At 36.9% G+C, this 15,350-nt stretch overlaps 1 protein-coding gene across 6 annotated transcripts in view; it reads right to left on the minus strand.

Annotated features, from left to right (window-relative positions):
- The window catches only part of LOC114877001 (collagen alpha-1(XVIII) chain), a 182,721-nt gene extending 172,751 nt beyond the window's left edge, over positions 1-9,970 (minus strand). For all 6 annotated transcript variants that reach the window (XM_029189046.2, XM_029189043.2, XM_029189041.2 and 3 more), the window contains exons 1-2: positions 9,170-9,970; positions 778-848 (exon numbers count right to left, since the gene is read on the minus strand). In XM_029189046.2, the coding sequence (XP_029044879.2) occupies positions 778-848; positions 9,170-9,180 (82 nt within the window). In that variant the 5' untranslated portion in view covers positions 9,181-9,970. The remainder of the gene's footprint in view (positions 1-777; positions 849-9,169) is intronic.
- Positions 9,971-15,350: the final 5,380 nt, after the last annotated feature.

Consider the following 15,350-nt stretch of genomic DNA (forward strand, 5'->3'; position numbering starts at 1 on the left):
TTACGATTTCGATGTTTTTAGGTATTTGTTTATAGCAACAATAATAAGAATGTTATATGCCATTACTATTAAAATTTTTAACTGAATATAGGCTTAGTTACAATGCTTGTAAAGAGGAAGGATTCTAACTTTACGTTAAATTCGCTTCGATGAGGTGGTTCATCGAAATCGACTGGACGATCTGTTTTTCCAAGGGATTTCCCTTAAATAAGAAAGAAGTCCACCCGTTTAAAAGGGATCGCCATGCTTTCCACATTGGACGGAGAAAAATTTACGCTATATCTGAATTCGATAGGCCCATCAATACGCAAACAAAACGTTCATAGTTTAAATCCATTTCAACAATGTGCTTTATGTATCAACGAGAAATTCTAAGTAGAAGTATTCCTTCGATAGTGTAAAAGAATTTTATTGTAAAATAATAAAAAATGAAAGAATTTCACTAACTGAAACGAAAGCTATCTTTGAAGTAAAACTTGAAAAGTTTAAAATTCTCTTAGCTTATTACAAGCTTGTATTCGCAAGTCGTTCTGTAATGAAACGTTGCTCACGTAAAACGGATAACGTTGGAAGTTGGCGAAAAAAGATTGGTAAAATAAAACCTACTGAATATTCTCGAGGAGTCCTCGACCGGTGGAGGACCCTCCTGAGAATTTCGTAGCCTGGATCGTCATAGTAGACGACGTCTGGAAGGGTGGAAAGGGACAAATGGTCCTCGAATCTCTGAATCACCGGCGCACGAGTCGGCCCATTAACGTTGAATGAACTGACACTTACCTTTCTTCTCGCTGAAGAAGTCCGCGTTGACGCGCGTCACGCAGAACAGGATGAATATCAGCAATTGTGATCTGAAATTAAACGTTCCGTCATATTAATTACATTTATGAAGAAAATTAATCATAAATATTACTAAAAGTTTCAATAATTATTATAATTCACATTTGAAAAGGGTATCATTTAACTAAAATTATTTGTAACTTGGTCTCTTATTTTTTTATTTTTATAGCGCGAGAATTATTTGTACATAAAAATAATGTTTTCTATATTAATTGTTGCATTTGATAAATTTTCAAAATTCTTTGGTTCTTTAAATAGAAAATACACGAAACTACATTTACAATTGTATTTCTCTTTTTGGACTACCTTTCAGGGTGTGCATGTTAACAAGCCTCAGACAATACCACAGTTTAAACAAACTACCCATCCAGAAACTAGAGCAGTTTCCATGTTGCAACCGGAAACATTAACAGACCCTATAGAAGATGTTATAAAAAGAATCTATTTTTCGAAGTTAACAAAACACTATTTTTTTAAAACTAACTAATCATTTTTTTGCCCACCCTCTGTTTAACTTTTCATCTCATACAACTGTTTTTGTATGCAGTGAAATTGTTCCAAAATAGTGCAGTCACCCTGTATGTAGATATGTAAATACATCGCTTTTCCAACATCGAGTTAGAGACGATTTCTCACGTGTCGGGGTTAGTGGAACAGGAGGAATTCACTTCAAAAGTGTGACACGCATTTGCATTTGTCGGCGAGAGGAGAACGTGGGCGTTTGCCAGCAACCGATGATCGTGAATCATGATCGAGAATTCTGCCCTTGCGTAACGCTTCGAACCTCCCACGTGTACGGTCGTGCCCGCGGATTTCGATTTCCGTTTGGCAAGGTCGTCGCACCCGTATATTATACCTTTGATGGAACTAGATTGAACTAAGCGACATTCTGAACAGCTTATAAAACGGCTATTTCAGAGAAAAATTACTTATCCCATTATTTTTCTATACCAACACATTACATTTGGTTGTGATGTCTAAACATTAGTAGGAAAATCATTTATCAATGAAATAATTAGGTATATTATACAGAAATCATGAATTAAATAAAAAAAAAATGCAAGAAAGAATAATAAATGAATAGAATTCCTTGTTAACGAACCTAACTACGATAACTTATAGTATAAAAGCCATCATTGTTGGCGATATTGTCGACGAATGACGACACTCTATTAACCCACTGGCCTAAGAAACGATCTAAAGCGGAACTAAAAGAACAGAAAAACCTCAAATGAGATCCAGCGACACGTGTACAGGGCGGCGGTGGAATAATTAAGACAGGAAGTCGAGTGGCGACGTCGACGACGGCGCTGAAGAGGTGCTCGTTAATGAAGCGATGTACTAGAGAAGCTAGAGAACCGAGGAAATCCTAGAATCTAGAGAATCTACCGCGAGTAGAGGTTAGTTCTGACTATTCTTTGACCAGAAATGACAATAGCTAATGCCAATTTCACGTTCTAACTGCTTGTCAAAGGCGAGGAACTTCTGCCCCTTATAGTGAATCGTATAAGTATTCGTACCATTTCAATTGTTTAACTACTATATCAATAAACTAATTTTATTGACAAAAATTAATTTTGTGTGAAAAATAATAATTCAAGCAAGTTTTGATAAAACCAGCATAGACAAAATATGCGTACTAGAGATGAGAAGTCAATAAAATGAGGTACATTGAATTAATTCTAGTATAAATCGCTTTACACAATAATTATAATCGTACAGATCATAAATTCGTAGACACATCTAGAGACATCTGACACTTCGTACGACTATCATTTTGCGAAATGTTCGGCGTCGTATATTCTTTTTTTCTTGACGTACCACCATTAACTCCCCCTTGTATCCTGTCGAATTTCCCCCGCTGCTTTAATTAACAGCATCGTATATCATCGTATACACGGAAGGGAACGATGGTGGTTTGTATTTCATCGAGTTTTTGCGATCAGTGACACGTGGACTGCGGAATCTCGAGGACCCGCAAGGAAGTGACGAATGGTAGAAAATAAAGAAACGAATTTATTCCCGTACCAAAAGCGAGCACCCGAGTCACAGACCTCTCTGGGATTACGACCAGACAGAAGTAAGTCTCCGAGAAACAGCTTGTATATTTAATTGAACGTCTTCATATTTAACATTCGATGGGGAGAAAGAATTTAAAAGAAGGACTTCATTTTCAGCAACCACTTCAGGAAATTTCTTCAAAAAAAGAGGGAAATATTTTCATTGCTTACGAGGTCTCTAGAGTAACTAAGAATCTCCTGCACTAATACTCTTCAACTTTTATTTTGTAACAAATCAATTTTAAAAGGGTCACTCCGCTTAAAAGAACTTTTTCAATGAAAGAACAAAAATCGAAAAATGAAAAATAAAATGAGGAAGAAGCAACGACGTGAATGCTGCTCACGAAAGAAATCTTAAGATCTTCTTGAACGTGGAAGCGAGGAGTTTCGAAATTACAGGAAGGGAAGTCGCAATTTTGTTCGATTCAACGGTAGGAAGTGAACACGAAAGCTTAATCTCGATGGACAGTTTCGTAAGGACGATAATTCAACGACGGTCACGAAACAGCATCAGGCAGAGCTTTAAGCCACCGCTGGCACATTGCTATCTATAAACTGACGTTTAGGGCCACGTGCCTCCAGCGATTCACGGTTAAAATCATCTTAACGATCACAGAACGTCGCTCATAAAGATTCATGACAGAAATGACCCACGTGTATTGACGAATGAACGAGCGTGTACCTTGGCTCGTAAAAAACGTCTGACTGTCTCGCGAAGGAAAAATCATGAATCTGGCACATGGAAATACGTCGTGATATTGTTGAACGCGTTATGTGACGCATAGGTCACCAATTTTTGAATAAGCAACAAGGGGTTTAATCTTGAAATAAAACAGGAGAAGAGCGAAATTATGTGGTATGACTGCAATTTTCTATAATTAACCCTTTCGGTACGAGGAATTTATATATGTACAGTATGGAGCAAAGTGGGCTTCCTATGAGAAAATAGCGACAAAATAAATTTAATATACTCAAATAATTATAAGAATGAAGAACTGTAATGTAACATATCAAATCGGAAGCCTAAATTGAAAAATTCTAATAAAATCCAATATATTTTTTATTTTTGACAATCTAAATTATTATATTATCAAGTTGTTAGAATAAAATAACTTTGTAATAAAACATTAGACAATTCATATATGGGAGAAATAAGAATTAAAACCTTTCAACAAAGATCACACGAAAGAGACGCTTTTAATTGCCATTGCACTGCGCGTGTTCTTTCATGAATCTCCATTCATTAACGCCGGCTACGGGTGTAGAACGATAATCCAAATATAGGAAGGAAGAGGAACATCGACTCGGTTCATCGATCGAAGCTTGTTGCTCCAAATTCAGGCAGAACGGAGCCGTGAGCGAGTTACGCGTTACGTCTGACAACGAGCAAGGGAAAACTGCCAACTATTCGAGCGAAGAATTATCATTCCCTTTTCCTTACTTCATACCAACTGTGCCAGCCAACCCTCCCAGTTACGACACGGTGTTACACTCTAAAATTAGCCGGTGCACGCTGGAGAAATGTGATTGAGAATTTATAGCGTGTTACGCGCTCGTCATTTTTTTATTCCGCTCGAAGAATGTTGAGCACTCGAGGTGTTATGCATTTCTTGTAGTCATTAGATTATAGATATGCTCTCTTTTTTCATATTTAATTTACAGACCGGATACAGATTTTTGGAGCCTGGGTTTGATAAATATTTTCTAACTAAACTAACCAAATATTACACTATCAATAAACTGAGTGTACTACGTGTTTAATTAAATATTACTTTAAAAGAAAAAAACAAAAACCCTACCGACTAAAAGCTTTTTGTTTAACAGCACCTACGTTTTAACCAGAACCCTGTGAAGTTACTTTTTCCTATTAGACACGTATATGCAGTCTCATTATCTCATTACGGAAGCAGCGAGAGTCAACCGAGTTCGCCTAGCAGAAAAAGGTAAAGAGAAGAAAATTCTATCACATTAAGGTACTTTAATCTTGTAGTAATTACCTTCTCTGCTCATTATAAGATGTTTTAAAGCTTGTACAATCAGCTGAGTTTTTCATAAAGGGATCGCATGATCGTTTACTTTGTTTCAATTTTAATATAAATTAAAAAAACAATTTTCTTTTTTAGTACTTAAAATAAGTAAAACAATTCTGTTTCATTATGAAATCTATAATAAAATTAATTTTTTTTATAATCAAGTGAAGTTTCAATAAAACCCACGACTAATGAAAAATTGGCTGTTCAAAAGCAATAATTAATAAATTTGCCAAAGGAAACGTCAGTATGTAAATATAATAATTGTGCTTTTCATTATCATCTTTATAATACCACGAACAACATTGCACGCTAAACGAAACAACCGTTATTTCTCACAGATATTTCCATTTTAACAGAATTTTAATTAAATTCCATATTAATTCGACCGTTAAACAGCATTATCGCTTTACTGGCTACAGAAGCTTTCGCGAATAGAAATCTCTGATGATAATAAAATTTCCATAAGAAGTATTATCGCGTGACAGGAACAACGTGGAACGAAGGAAAAGGCATTTCAGTTGAATGAAGAAATAATTCTTCGATTAGCGATGAAAAATGACAAGTGTGTTACTATTAATAATCACCTTCACTTTCAAAGCTACGGTTTGCAATAAATGCCACGTTAGCAGCTCTATTTGTGATCACCCAGACAGTGTTATGGGTTATTGCGATCCAAGCAACATCGTTTTCCTCGATTGCACACTTTCAACTTAATTTATCGTGGCACGCGAAGTGGTTACATGTTCCTTAGTGAGAATAACCGTGAGTTACTTTTATTTCACACGTTTATGATATCAAAATTTATGATATGTGATCTCGTTGAAAAGATAGTCATTGCTACCACTATTACATAGACCGTAATATTAAAAAATTTGAAAAAAAACTTGATACAATGATTGCCAACTTATTTGTCCTGTTTTGAAAAATTTTAAATAAAATTTGGCTAATTATATAGCCATTTCTCTCGAAAGGTCAAGATTAAAAGAACTAAAAATATTTCCACTGTAGGATGAATAATAAAAACGATCCTACATGAAACATTTATACGGAAAGTGTTTCCTGGTAAAAGTAACATCATCAATTAAACGGTAAAAGCGTTTGTATGTTTAATATTTCATGCATTAATTTTCATCGATACGTTCATTCCAGTTTCTGTTTAATGATCATCATTAGCTAAAACCTCTATTTAACACAATTATTTACCCATTGCAATTTAAAATCAACGTAGTGTAATAATAAAATAAAACAACAAAATACATATTGATATTACTGAAGTTTGGATAAAATTTTTTATTCATAAGTACAATTCCTTTGATTAAAATAGTGAATTCAGGCATATGTTCTTGATTAATTATGTTCTTATAGACCCAGGTATTCTTGAAAAATTTTATTTCACCGATTAGATGATTCTAATTCAACAAGTATGGCAAGAGGATGAGATATCTGGGTCAATTTTAATTGGAATAAAACTTTAATTTCAAAGGGTGCTCGATAGGTTGAATTTAACGTGGTGTCCGCTCGAGAAATTTGCAGTGTGAACTAATTGGAAATTCATATAAGCAAACCTCAAAATGCATTCTGATCAAGGATATTGAAACTTGATCGAATCTCCTATTTTGTGATACTTTTCTGTTATGAAATTATATTAATAATTAGCCACCCTAATAGGGTACGTTTCATTCTTAATAACAACTGTTCGATTGTAACTAATAATAATCAGCCATTTCGTATTAAAAATATTGATGACACGTTTAAGTAATAAAATACTTTTATATCAGACTTTCTATGTTTCAAAATCAACCCTTTGATATACAACCCAATAAAATTATGCGAACTACACCGTTACAAAACATGCTATCAGCAGCCTTCAATTTTTCATAAAAATGTTCATATAGAAGAAAAATGAAATGAATTCATTGAACAAAACGAGTCCCTTAAAGTACATGAAATGAGCTCCATAAAATTTCTCATTAACCCCCGTGTGACATCGGCCCTTTCCAAGCCGTGCATTATTATTCAAACGCGAATTTACAGGAATGTCCAAGAGGAGTGGTTGGATACGAAGTACCCATCATTTGAAGATAACGAGCAGCCGAGAAACGGGTGTAGAGAAGCCACGAAATTCCTGAGCGAAACGAATCTTCCGCGGGGCTGAAAATGGATCAGGCGGCCATTTACCGGCGGGAAACGAAGGAGCTACGCGGTGAAACGACACGTCCGTAGATTTTATCTACGATTCCATGTAGAACAACACGCGCAACACGGTATTCCGCGTTGCTCTTACGAGCTTTCTGTTAAAGCTGCCGCGGCACACGTGCGCCGAATGCGAGCGGACTCGTAAATACACTCCGCGCGGATTAACACGCGGCCGTCACGTGGCACGTGTGTTTCACCCTTTCCACGTCCACTCGTTGTTACCATCCCCCCTTGCACTGTCTTCCACCTCTGTTCGACACGCTCGGAGGGTGGCCAGAGATGGAAAGAACCGAGAAAAAAAGAGCAACCACCAGTGAGTTATGTCGCTTGACCGAAAACACGGCAAGTGCGAACGTCACCTTTGCTCTTCGCCCTGCAGGATTAATATCGCACCGAGTAATGCACCCCCCATACCCGTGATGCTGGCTGTCGCTGCTTTTTATCGACCGGATACAGAGCTGTGTTTGTTGTGCATCTTGTACATAGTGTATTGACCTGGGTACATTTTCGCTCGAAGTCGATGAGTTGTTACTTTTACTGGATTTTTGATAAGGAGGTTAAGGTCAGTTTCGAGGAGGTTTGGTTAGCAGTTAGACTTGCAGGTATTTTCTGGTGAGGATGTTTTATTAAAATTATTTGCGAATAATAATTCGTATAAGTTTGAATAAGTGGGGAGAAAATAGTTAATGTTAGCTATGATGATGTGCCATTTAATATGGTTCTCTTCTTAGCATACAATAGGCTGAGATCAAAGTTATTTTCAACAAACATTAAGCTTCAAATGCATATAGAATGAGTGTTAATTTATGATACTTTTATGTCATCGAATTAAGTCTCTATTAGTTCTCTAAACAGGATTATCTAATAGAGCAATATGAAATAATTAATGACATACAATAGCACTAAACACCATAAGCACCTGATGGAAACAGACGAACAGAACAAAGAAAGCATTTCGTTGCCTTCATTCATCCTGGCGCGTAAATACAGGGCAAGTTACGCCTGTGCACCCGATTTTCCAGTAGACATACGAGCGTCAATTTCTCACGGGCTAAAACCTCGTTACCAACCCTACCTCCTACTTAGTGGAACAGTTCTTGCACCTGTAACATGCGTCACTGCAATTGCACTCTGAGAAACCACTTTCCGAGACATTGCACCTTCCCACCCACTATCCACAGCGAGAAAATGTAAAAAGTGCGAAATCAAGCGGACCCTTCGATCCCTCGACCGAGTTACAGATTTATCTATCCCTACTTCACTCCCTTCGGCTTGTCAATCTGATCGAAATTGTCGAAATTGATATTTAATAAGTATCGATTTGATATCGACTTTGTATAATTAGAAATACAGTGGTCCTCATTAATATTCAGACCTATCTACAATCGCTCACTAATGCTAATATAGTTATCTTCCTTTCCTCTAAATTTGATATCTTATCAGCGATAAACAAAAAATTCTAATTTTCTCATTAAAAATGATATCATTCAAATACATATTATAGAACATTATACTTGTTACAAAGGTACGGAGGATTCTAAGATTAGCTCCAAATTGAAAATAAATAAATGAACTGTAAAATAGTTTGTTATGCAAAATTGGAAAAAACCATTAATGTATATAGAATTGATAAAACGTTGATTATGAATGTACCTTAAATGGAGACCACAATGGTATATGATCTATGAATTAGTTTATGATAACTCATAGACTACCTTTGACATTAATAACATATCTAAGTCGACGTTCTTAACTATACATATACATGCGTACTATAACCTCCACGCAAAGTACGTTCACCTTCAATGTTATACCAATTGAGTATACTTTGTTAAATATTTTTCTAATTTCACGCATACGTTCACAAGATTCCAATTGGAATGAAATATTACCTGTCGAATAAAGGTTAACTCCGTCTCCATAAGAATTAAGTAGGGTAGAACGAACACAGAGAAAAACAATAAACGGAACAAGAGACCGGCTAAACGGTATGTTTACACTCGGATAACTAAACGAAAGATCTTTGATGTGTGTTCGACTTACCTAGGCCGCATGTTGAGTCATTCCATTTAACTGGGCAGGTGGTCAAGCTATCCCTCTGAACCGTTCAACCTCTTCTCAGTAGAGCGTGGAAAACAATGACACAAACGTTCACTCACAAGCACCCAACCTCCACTGTCCACTGGACAATTTAAATCGACCGATCGAACGGATTGAAGTTCGATGAGAATAAGTCGATACACTCGATAACCGTTCAAAGGGGTCGACAGTGGCGCCAATTTCCAAGGTCGCTCCTGGGAGCAAGGTCAACGTACTTCCGGCTACGATCGGCACCAAGATCTCCCCTCGATCACTGGGTGCTATTCTTAATCTTTCGACAAGATGAGTGTTCACACTGTTTCCACTGTTCACAATGACTCGCCACTGACAAGACCAATCGGCTCCACGGTCCACCACTTACTGACAACTGTCCCTTCGTGACACTTGCCGCTTCCTTCTCGATTTTTCTCCCTCCTAACCTCCTCCTACTCCGCAGCTGCCGGCTCGACGTCGTACTAGACGTCGTAACGCTGATCTAGTCTCTCCCTCTCACTCCTCCTTTCATTTGCCGCTGTTTTCCCTTTTTTCCTACCGTCGCGTTGTTTGGGGAAGTAATTTTGAACCAGCGAGATTCGAAGTGAAGTTTGACCGAAAGCCGAGGACGATGATCAACGATGGAATAATTTAGTTGAAACGGTGCGATCGGTGGTCACGATTAAACCGAGTGTCACGCTGTCCTGCGTGTCTTTAAACCGACGACGAAAAGCCGATGGCGGCCGATTCAAATTCGCTCCCCACGTGGCGGCGACGGCGTCGTCCTTGCGACTGCCACCGGCACGACGCTTGACGCCGGCCAATGCGTCGCCATCTTCCGTCCGCCGGCTAAATCTGTTTTAGTGAACCTGCCGCCGAGATGAAATTGCACCCGATGATTATTTTCTTTCTTTCCTCTTTTATTTTGTTATGCAATTTTCCAGACTACCTTTGGGACGCACTCGACGGTTAACTATGGAAGTAATAACGCGTTGCTATCAACATTTATAAGGGAAAATAAGTTTTTGGTTACAGATATTTCGAAGTTCAGTAATTATAATAATAAGTATCGAAAAATAAATATCTTCAGTATTGTAATGATCAGTTTCTTTTTTGGGAGATTGTAAAAGTTTGAAAAATTTAAAGATGAAATTTTAAAAAGGAACTTTTCAATTCGCTCTAACTGCAGTAATCAATTCTCTAGAGCAATAGCAATAAAGAAATCGCGCTTGATTTATAAATAACATTGACCTGCTCCTTTTACCACGCTTCGATCACTGTATTCCACATACGAATCAAATCTATCTGACAGCTATACATCATATACGCTGAAATGGAGAACACTGATAACAGAAAGAAACTGACAATCAAAAGAGCACTGTCATATATTTCTGTACACACTTATGAACAATACATCAACTTGTCGCTGAAATTCTTTTCTAAATTTTAGTAAAGCAACCCATTTTTTGCTCCAAATTCTATACCTTATCAGTGACGAATGGAAAATTCAATTCTTTCACTTTTTATCAAACATTAAAAATAAACGTTTGTTCAGTTTAATTGGTGTTAATGAATTCATGAACTCGTTAGAAGAGGGGAAGTGGATTCCTAAAACAGGATGCGGTAGGTTTGGTCCGATAGTAAAACAACCTTCCTCTTTTCCGCTCATTATACATACCGCTTTAATCAGAATTCTATAAGGAGAATTCATCATCTCGACTACTCTTGCTTTTCTATTTTTACCAATCCGTTCATAAAATTATTCATTCCCGTAACGAGAAGATAAAGTTCCACGATCGAATTACGTCAATGCGTTTCTTGATGACTCCTTTCTATGTAAAGGCTGATGTAATGGCTACCAGCAGCTGCCGAATGCCTGCAATTATTTTTAAATGTGATCCCATGAATGTCAAGTATTACAGGGCAGTTTGAATCATTTTTCTGAAGTAATTGTAACAAGCTTTTAATAGCTCCTGATTACTGCAGTGATATTATTGAACATAAAGAATTATCTAAAAGTCAATAGTTAAGAAATTTTTAAGAAATTTAATTTACTTCGATTCAATAAATTTAATTTTTATTGGATTTTTATAAAAGTTTAAATTTAGAAAAATCATTCCTTCAAATGAATGTATATTACATGGATAATAATGATAGTAATAAGAGCTGTCACTAAATGAAAAAAGAAACATTACTTTCACGATTGATTCAGCACAAACTAAACCGTCAGCCGTGATTAAAATGTTTTATCGTTCAGCGATTGCATCAACGGGACAATCAGACTTGATGAAAAACCTTTGTTTCTTTATTTAGGCGAACGACAATGTCAATCTGGTTCTGTGAAAATCTCGTGAAAGCTTTCGTAGACGATGCCCATTTCCAAACAATAAGTCTTCATTACAGTTCGTTATTTCTGAAGCAAAAAAGCTTAATGAATCAAGCGAAGACGTTTTTGTCCAATTGTAACTTTCCAACGAACTTTTGACTGAACTATTTTTTGTAAATAAGTGTTCTTTCAACTGTATTTGATTTAGCTTCTTTTTAAATAGAAAACTAGCTACAAGTAATTTTCAAAATTTTTATAGAACAAAAATTCAGAAATTTCTGAATGGAATTCTTCATCTCTCTCACGATATGTTTGTCTACCAACGATCGATCGTAGGCAACAACACCCAGAGGTTTATTAATAACAGCATGCACGGTGTGCCAACTGAATAATCGAGCATTATATGTAGACACGGCAATGTAGTTATGAGCAGACGGTTATTGTTTGGTGTCGCGATTGAAGGTCTTAATGAACGTATCGAGCCAGCTTCTATCGGGGTGGACAGCAATTGCTGCAACATCTAATTACACGTCGCTTGCAATAATTACAATACTTCCCGGACTGTCTATTTAAAACCTTTGACACGTTCCTTTATCGAACAAGTGGAATTATTTTGGCCGAATAAATTCGGAGGTATCATCGATTCACCGATGTATAATTTATGGTGTCAACCCGTTCAGACATCGATGACGTAGCCTGAGAGAAATTCTTTTTCAAGTCTTTGCACGCAGGCATCGATGTTTGAATGGATTCATGAATCGAGTTCTGGGTACTGTTTTCGTGCTCTTCGTTGCCTACTTTCCATTTCTTTTTGTGTACTTGCTTCTTCAAACATTCAATGCTTCGATTATAGATGAATCTAATATTTCATTGGCGTGATGTGAACGTAAATCTAATTATTAATATGTTTCTGACAACGAAAAGTAACAATATGATGGAATTTGGCAATTGTAAATTAATATTCCGTCCAAAACCCGTTCTCCTGCGAAACGAATCGAAATTCAGCTGCTGTTTCACCAAAAATTTACACCGCGTTAAGCTTACATCGCGTGAAGGAAGTTAAACGAGTTGAATAAACTCCATTATAGTAACGAACGTGAATTGCCACGAGTCACCGCCATTAACATCTCGTTCTACGACAACCGCGTTCTCTGTATTTAACAGATTGCTAGTAAATGAAGAAAAACGAGGTAACCGGGCTGAAACAGACCGGCACGTCGCGTCGCTGTCCTTGCCTAAACTTGACACTCGTTAATTAACAATTCTCTATGACACGCCTTCTGCCTACGTTCGTCTCTTTAAATATCAACTAAATGTTTTGGCCACAGTGAGATGAAACAAAAATTAATTAGAATTCCAATCTAAATGTTAAAGCCTACATGTTATGCAGTTCCAATAATTTCTGATATCTGGAATGATATATTTATTGATCTAAGTGAATTAACTATAGCACTGAACACCATAATTCAAAGAAAAACATCATCAAGTATATGTGCCACGATTACAAATTGCACTTAATGCATTTCCATATCTGACACGCCTTCAAGGTTGCTATTTGAATCGCCGGCTGGCTGGCATCTGGATTCTGATTAGAGAATACCTTACGTATGATTTTCTTATTTTTACTCATCCTTCATACGGTTAATTACGCCAATTCGAGAAAGTACTGGAATACTTTGTTTCCTTGCAATCATTTTATTTAAAAGAAGAATATATCACATTGCCAGTGCCGGCGTTAGCGAGGGGGCGAGGTCAGGTAATTGTCCAGGGCGCTATATCTGTAGGGGGCACCGCAGCCCAGTGTCCCTATTCTCGTATGCGTTAATTCATTTATATCCGTTTAGATTAGTAAAACTGCTATATAGTTTAACAATTTTTATAATCTAACTACAGATTCATCATTTCATATTATTATTTTATCTTTTTTTCTTAAAAATTTTGAGCCCCTGAATGGGCGCCACGATAATCTTGCCCAGGGCGCCAATATTGCTAAAACCGGCACTGCACATTGCATTGAATTTATCAGAGCAACTATAAAATGCATACATATCATTGCACTTGTTAAACGCATATGTTCCTGAAAATATAGTCTTCTTTGTTGTACCATTTACATTTTTCTATAACTTTTTTTTCTTCTAATTGCAATCAAAGATCCAGTTACATGTACCACCTTGTATATCACACCGGATTACCCTGCTTATTAAAGTGACACAAGATACATTTTATAACATTATTTAGTCATTATCACAATGACACTGGGTGTGCCAATTTTTTCTGATTCATTATCGATACCAAAATAAACTAATGTAAATGATCAAGCAGCCGGTTAATTAAGTCAAGTGAAAACCCGTTTTGCAACCGAGACTACTTCCGTCGTAAATGTTTCATGCACGAGTGAAATTTATCTTTCTATAGAATCGCGAGTTTCCATTTGATTTTTTACTGGTGAGTTTAATTTGATTCGATAGATAGAAAGTTAATGCTTATTGCAAGTTTTAAATCGAATTTACCGATAATGGTCTATCTGATGTTTCTTTCGACAGAAAAATAGGTTATGGTAGGTTATGTATGTAGGTTATGCGTTCGATGTTATGGCTCGTTTTTCTTTTATTAGTATATTTCTTATTCTCCTGTTGAAGGATTTAATGGAGCTGCGAAGAGATTGTTGGGGCGTTTACTCTAAGCACGGATAAACGACAATTACTTGTAAGTAATTACCGCTAAATGCTAAATTGCAGTTGTTTGTTTGCTGCATTCAGGAATATAATAGCGAAGGGGATCTTAAATTAATGGGGAAGCATTGTGCATTGAAGCAAGCTTTAGCCATCCATTGAATTCCAATTCTTTTTAAATCTACCTGCATCAAAACGTATTATAAGAATTCTGTTTTCTGGTTGCAACATATTGTGATTGTTAAGGATTGAACAATGAGCAATGGGTTCGTCTAGACCCAATTTCGTTACCGATTGTATCAAATAAAAAGATGAGGATATAAATTATCAGTAGATACAATTGAGGGCATTCTATACTATATAATACAATAAATAACTGTTGGAACTAAGAATTAATTAAACAAGTTTTAATTTAGCACTGTCCATTAGTAAATATTATTCCAGATTACTCCAAAAATAGACTAATAATAGCAATACTAATTATTTATTTATTTTCAAGTTTTAAGTTGATATGTCATAAGTGCTACTTGCTCGATAATTTGCCGCTTCAAAGGCTCTAGAGGTGGGCGCTTTTAAGAAACGGCGAATTATCGTGCATCTACTGTATTTTCTTTGATACCCAAAAATTTAGTACTTCTGAATAGGTATGAAACAGGGCGATAACAAAAGGGTAGACAGCGCAACGCCTGTTACGTCTGCACCAAATATTAATTAATTCGAACTTTGTTAATACCAACGTGTGATCCTTTGTTCTATTAATCGCCACGCTGCTGTATAACAGCGTTATTCAAAATTTTATACACCCTCCCCTGAAATCGCGACATCGTTGATGGACGTTCGTGGTTCACCGATCACCCCGAACGGGTGTCCACAGCACGCGTAGGTCGCTTCTGTTCCGCGGCAATTTAACGAAAGGACGCGCAAAGCCGCGTGCGTTTGACAATATTTCAGTGTACACGCGTAGCACGCGTGGCCGTGAATATTGCAGGTGCATTCAAGGTCGCAAATGACCGGATGGCCCTGCGCTATTCACGAAAGGAACGACGCGTTTCGCGAGGGTGGCTCGATGTTAATTGAAATCGTAAAACGAATGAACGGCGGATGTCGGCTGGAAGGGCGATCACCTCGGAAAGGGTCACCCGTGTCTTGCTCT

This window comes from Osmia bicornis, chromosome 11, assembly GCF_907164935.1.
Source record: "Osmia bicornis bicornis chromosome 11, iOsmBic2.1, whole genome shotgun sequence".
In the NCBI taxonomy this organism is placed as follows: Eukaryota; Metazoa; Arthropoda; class Insecta; order Hymenoptera; family Megachilidae; genus Osmia; species Osmia bicornis.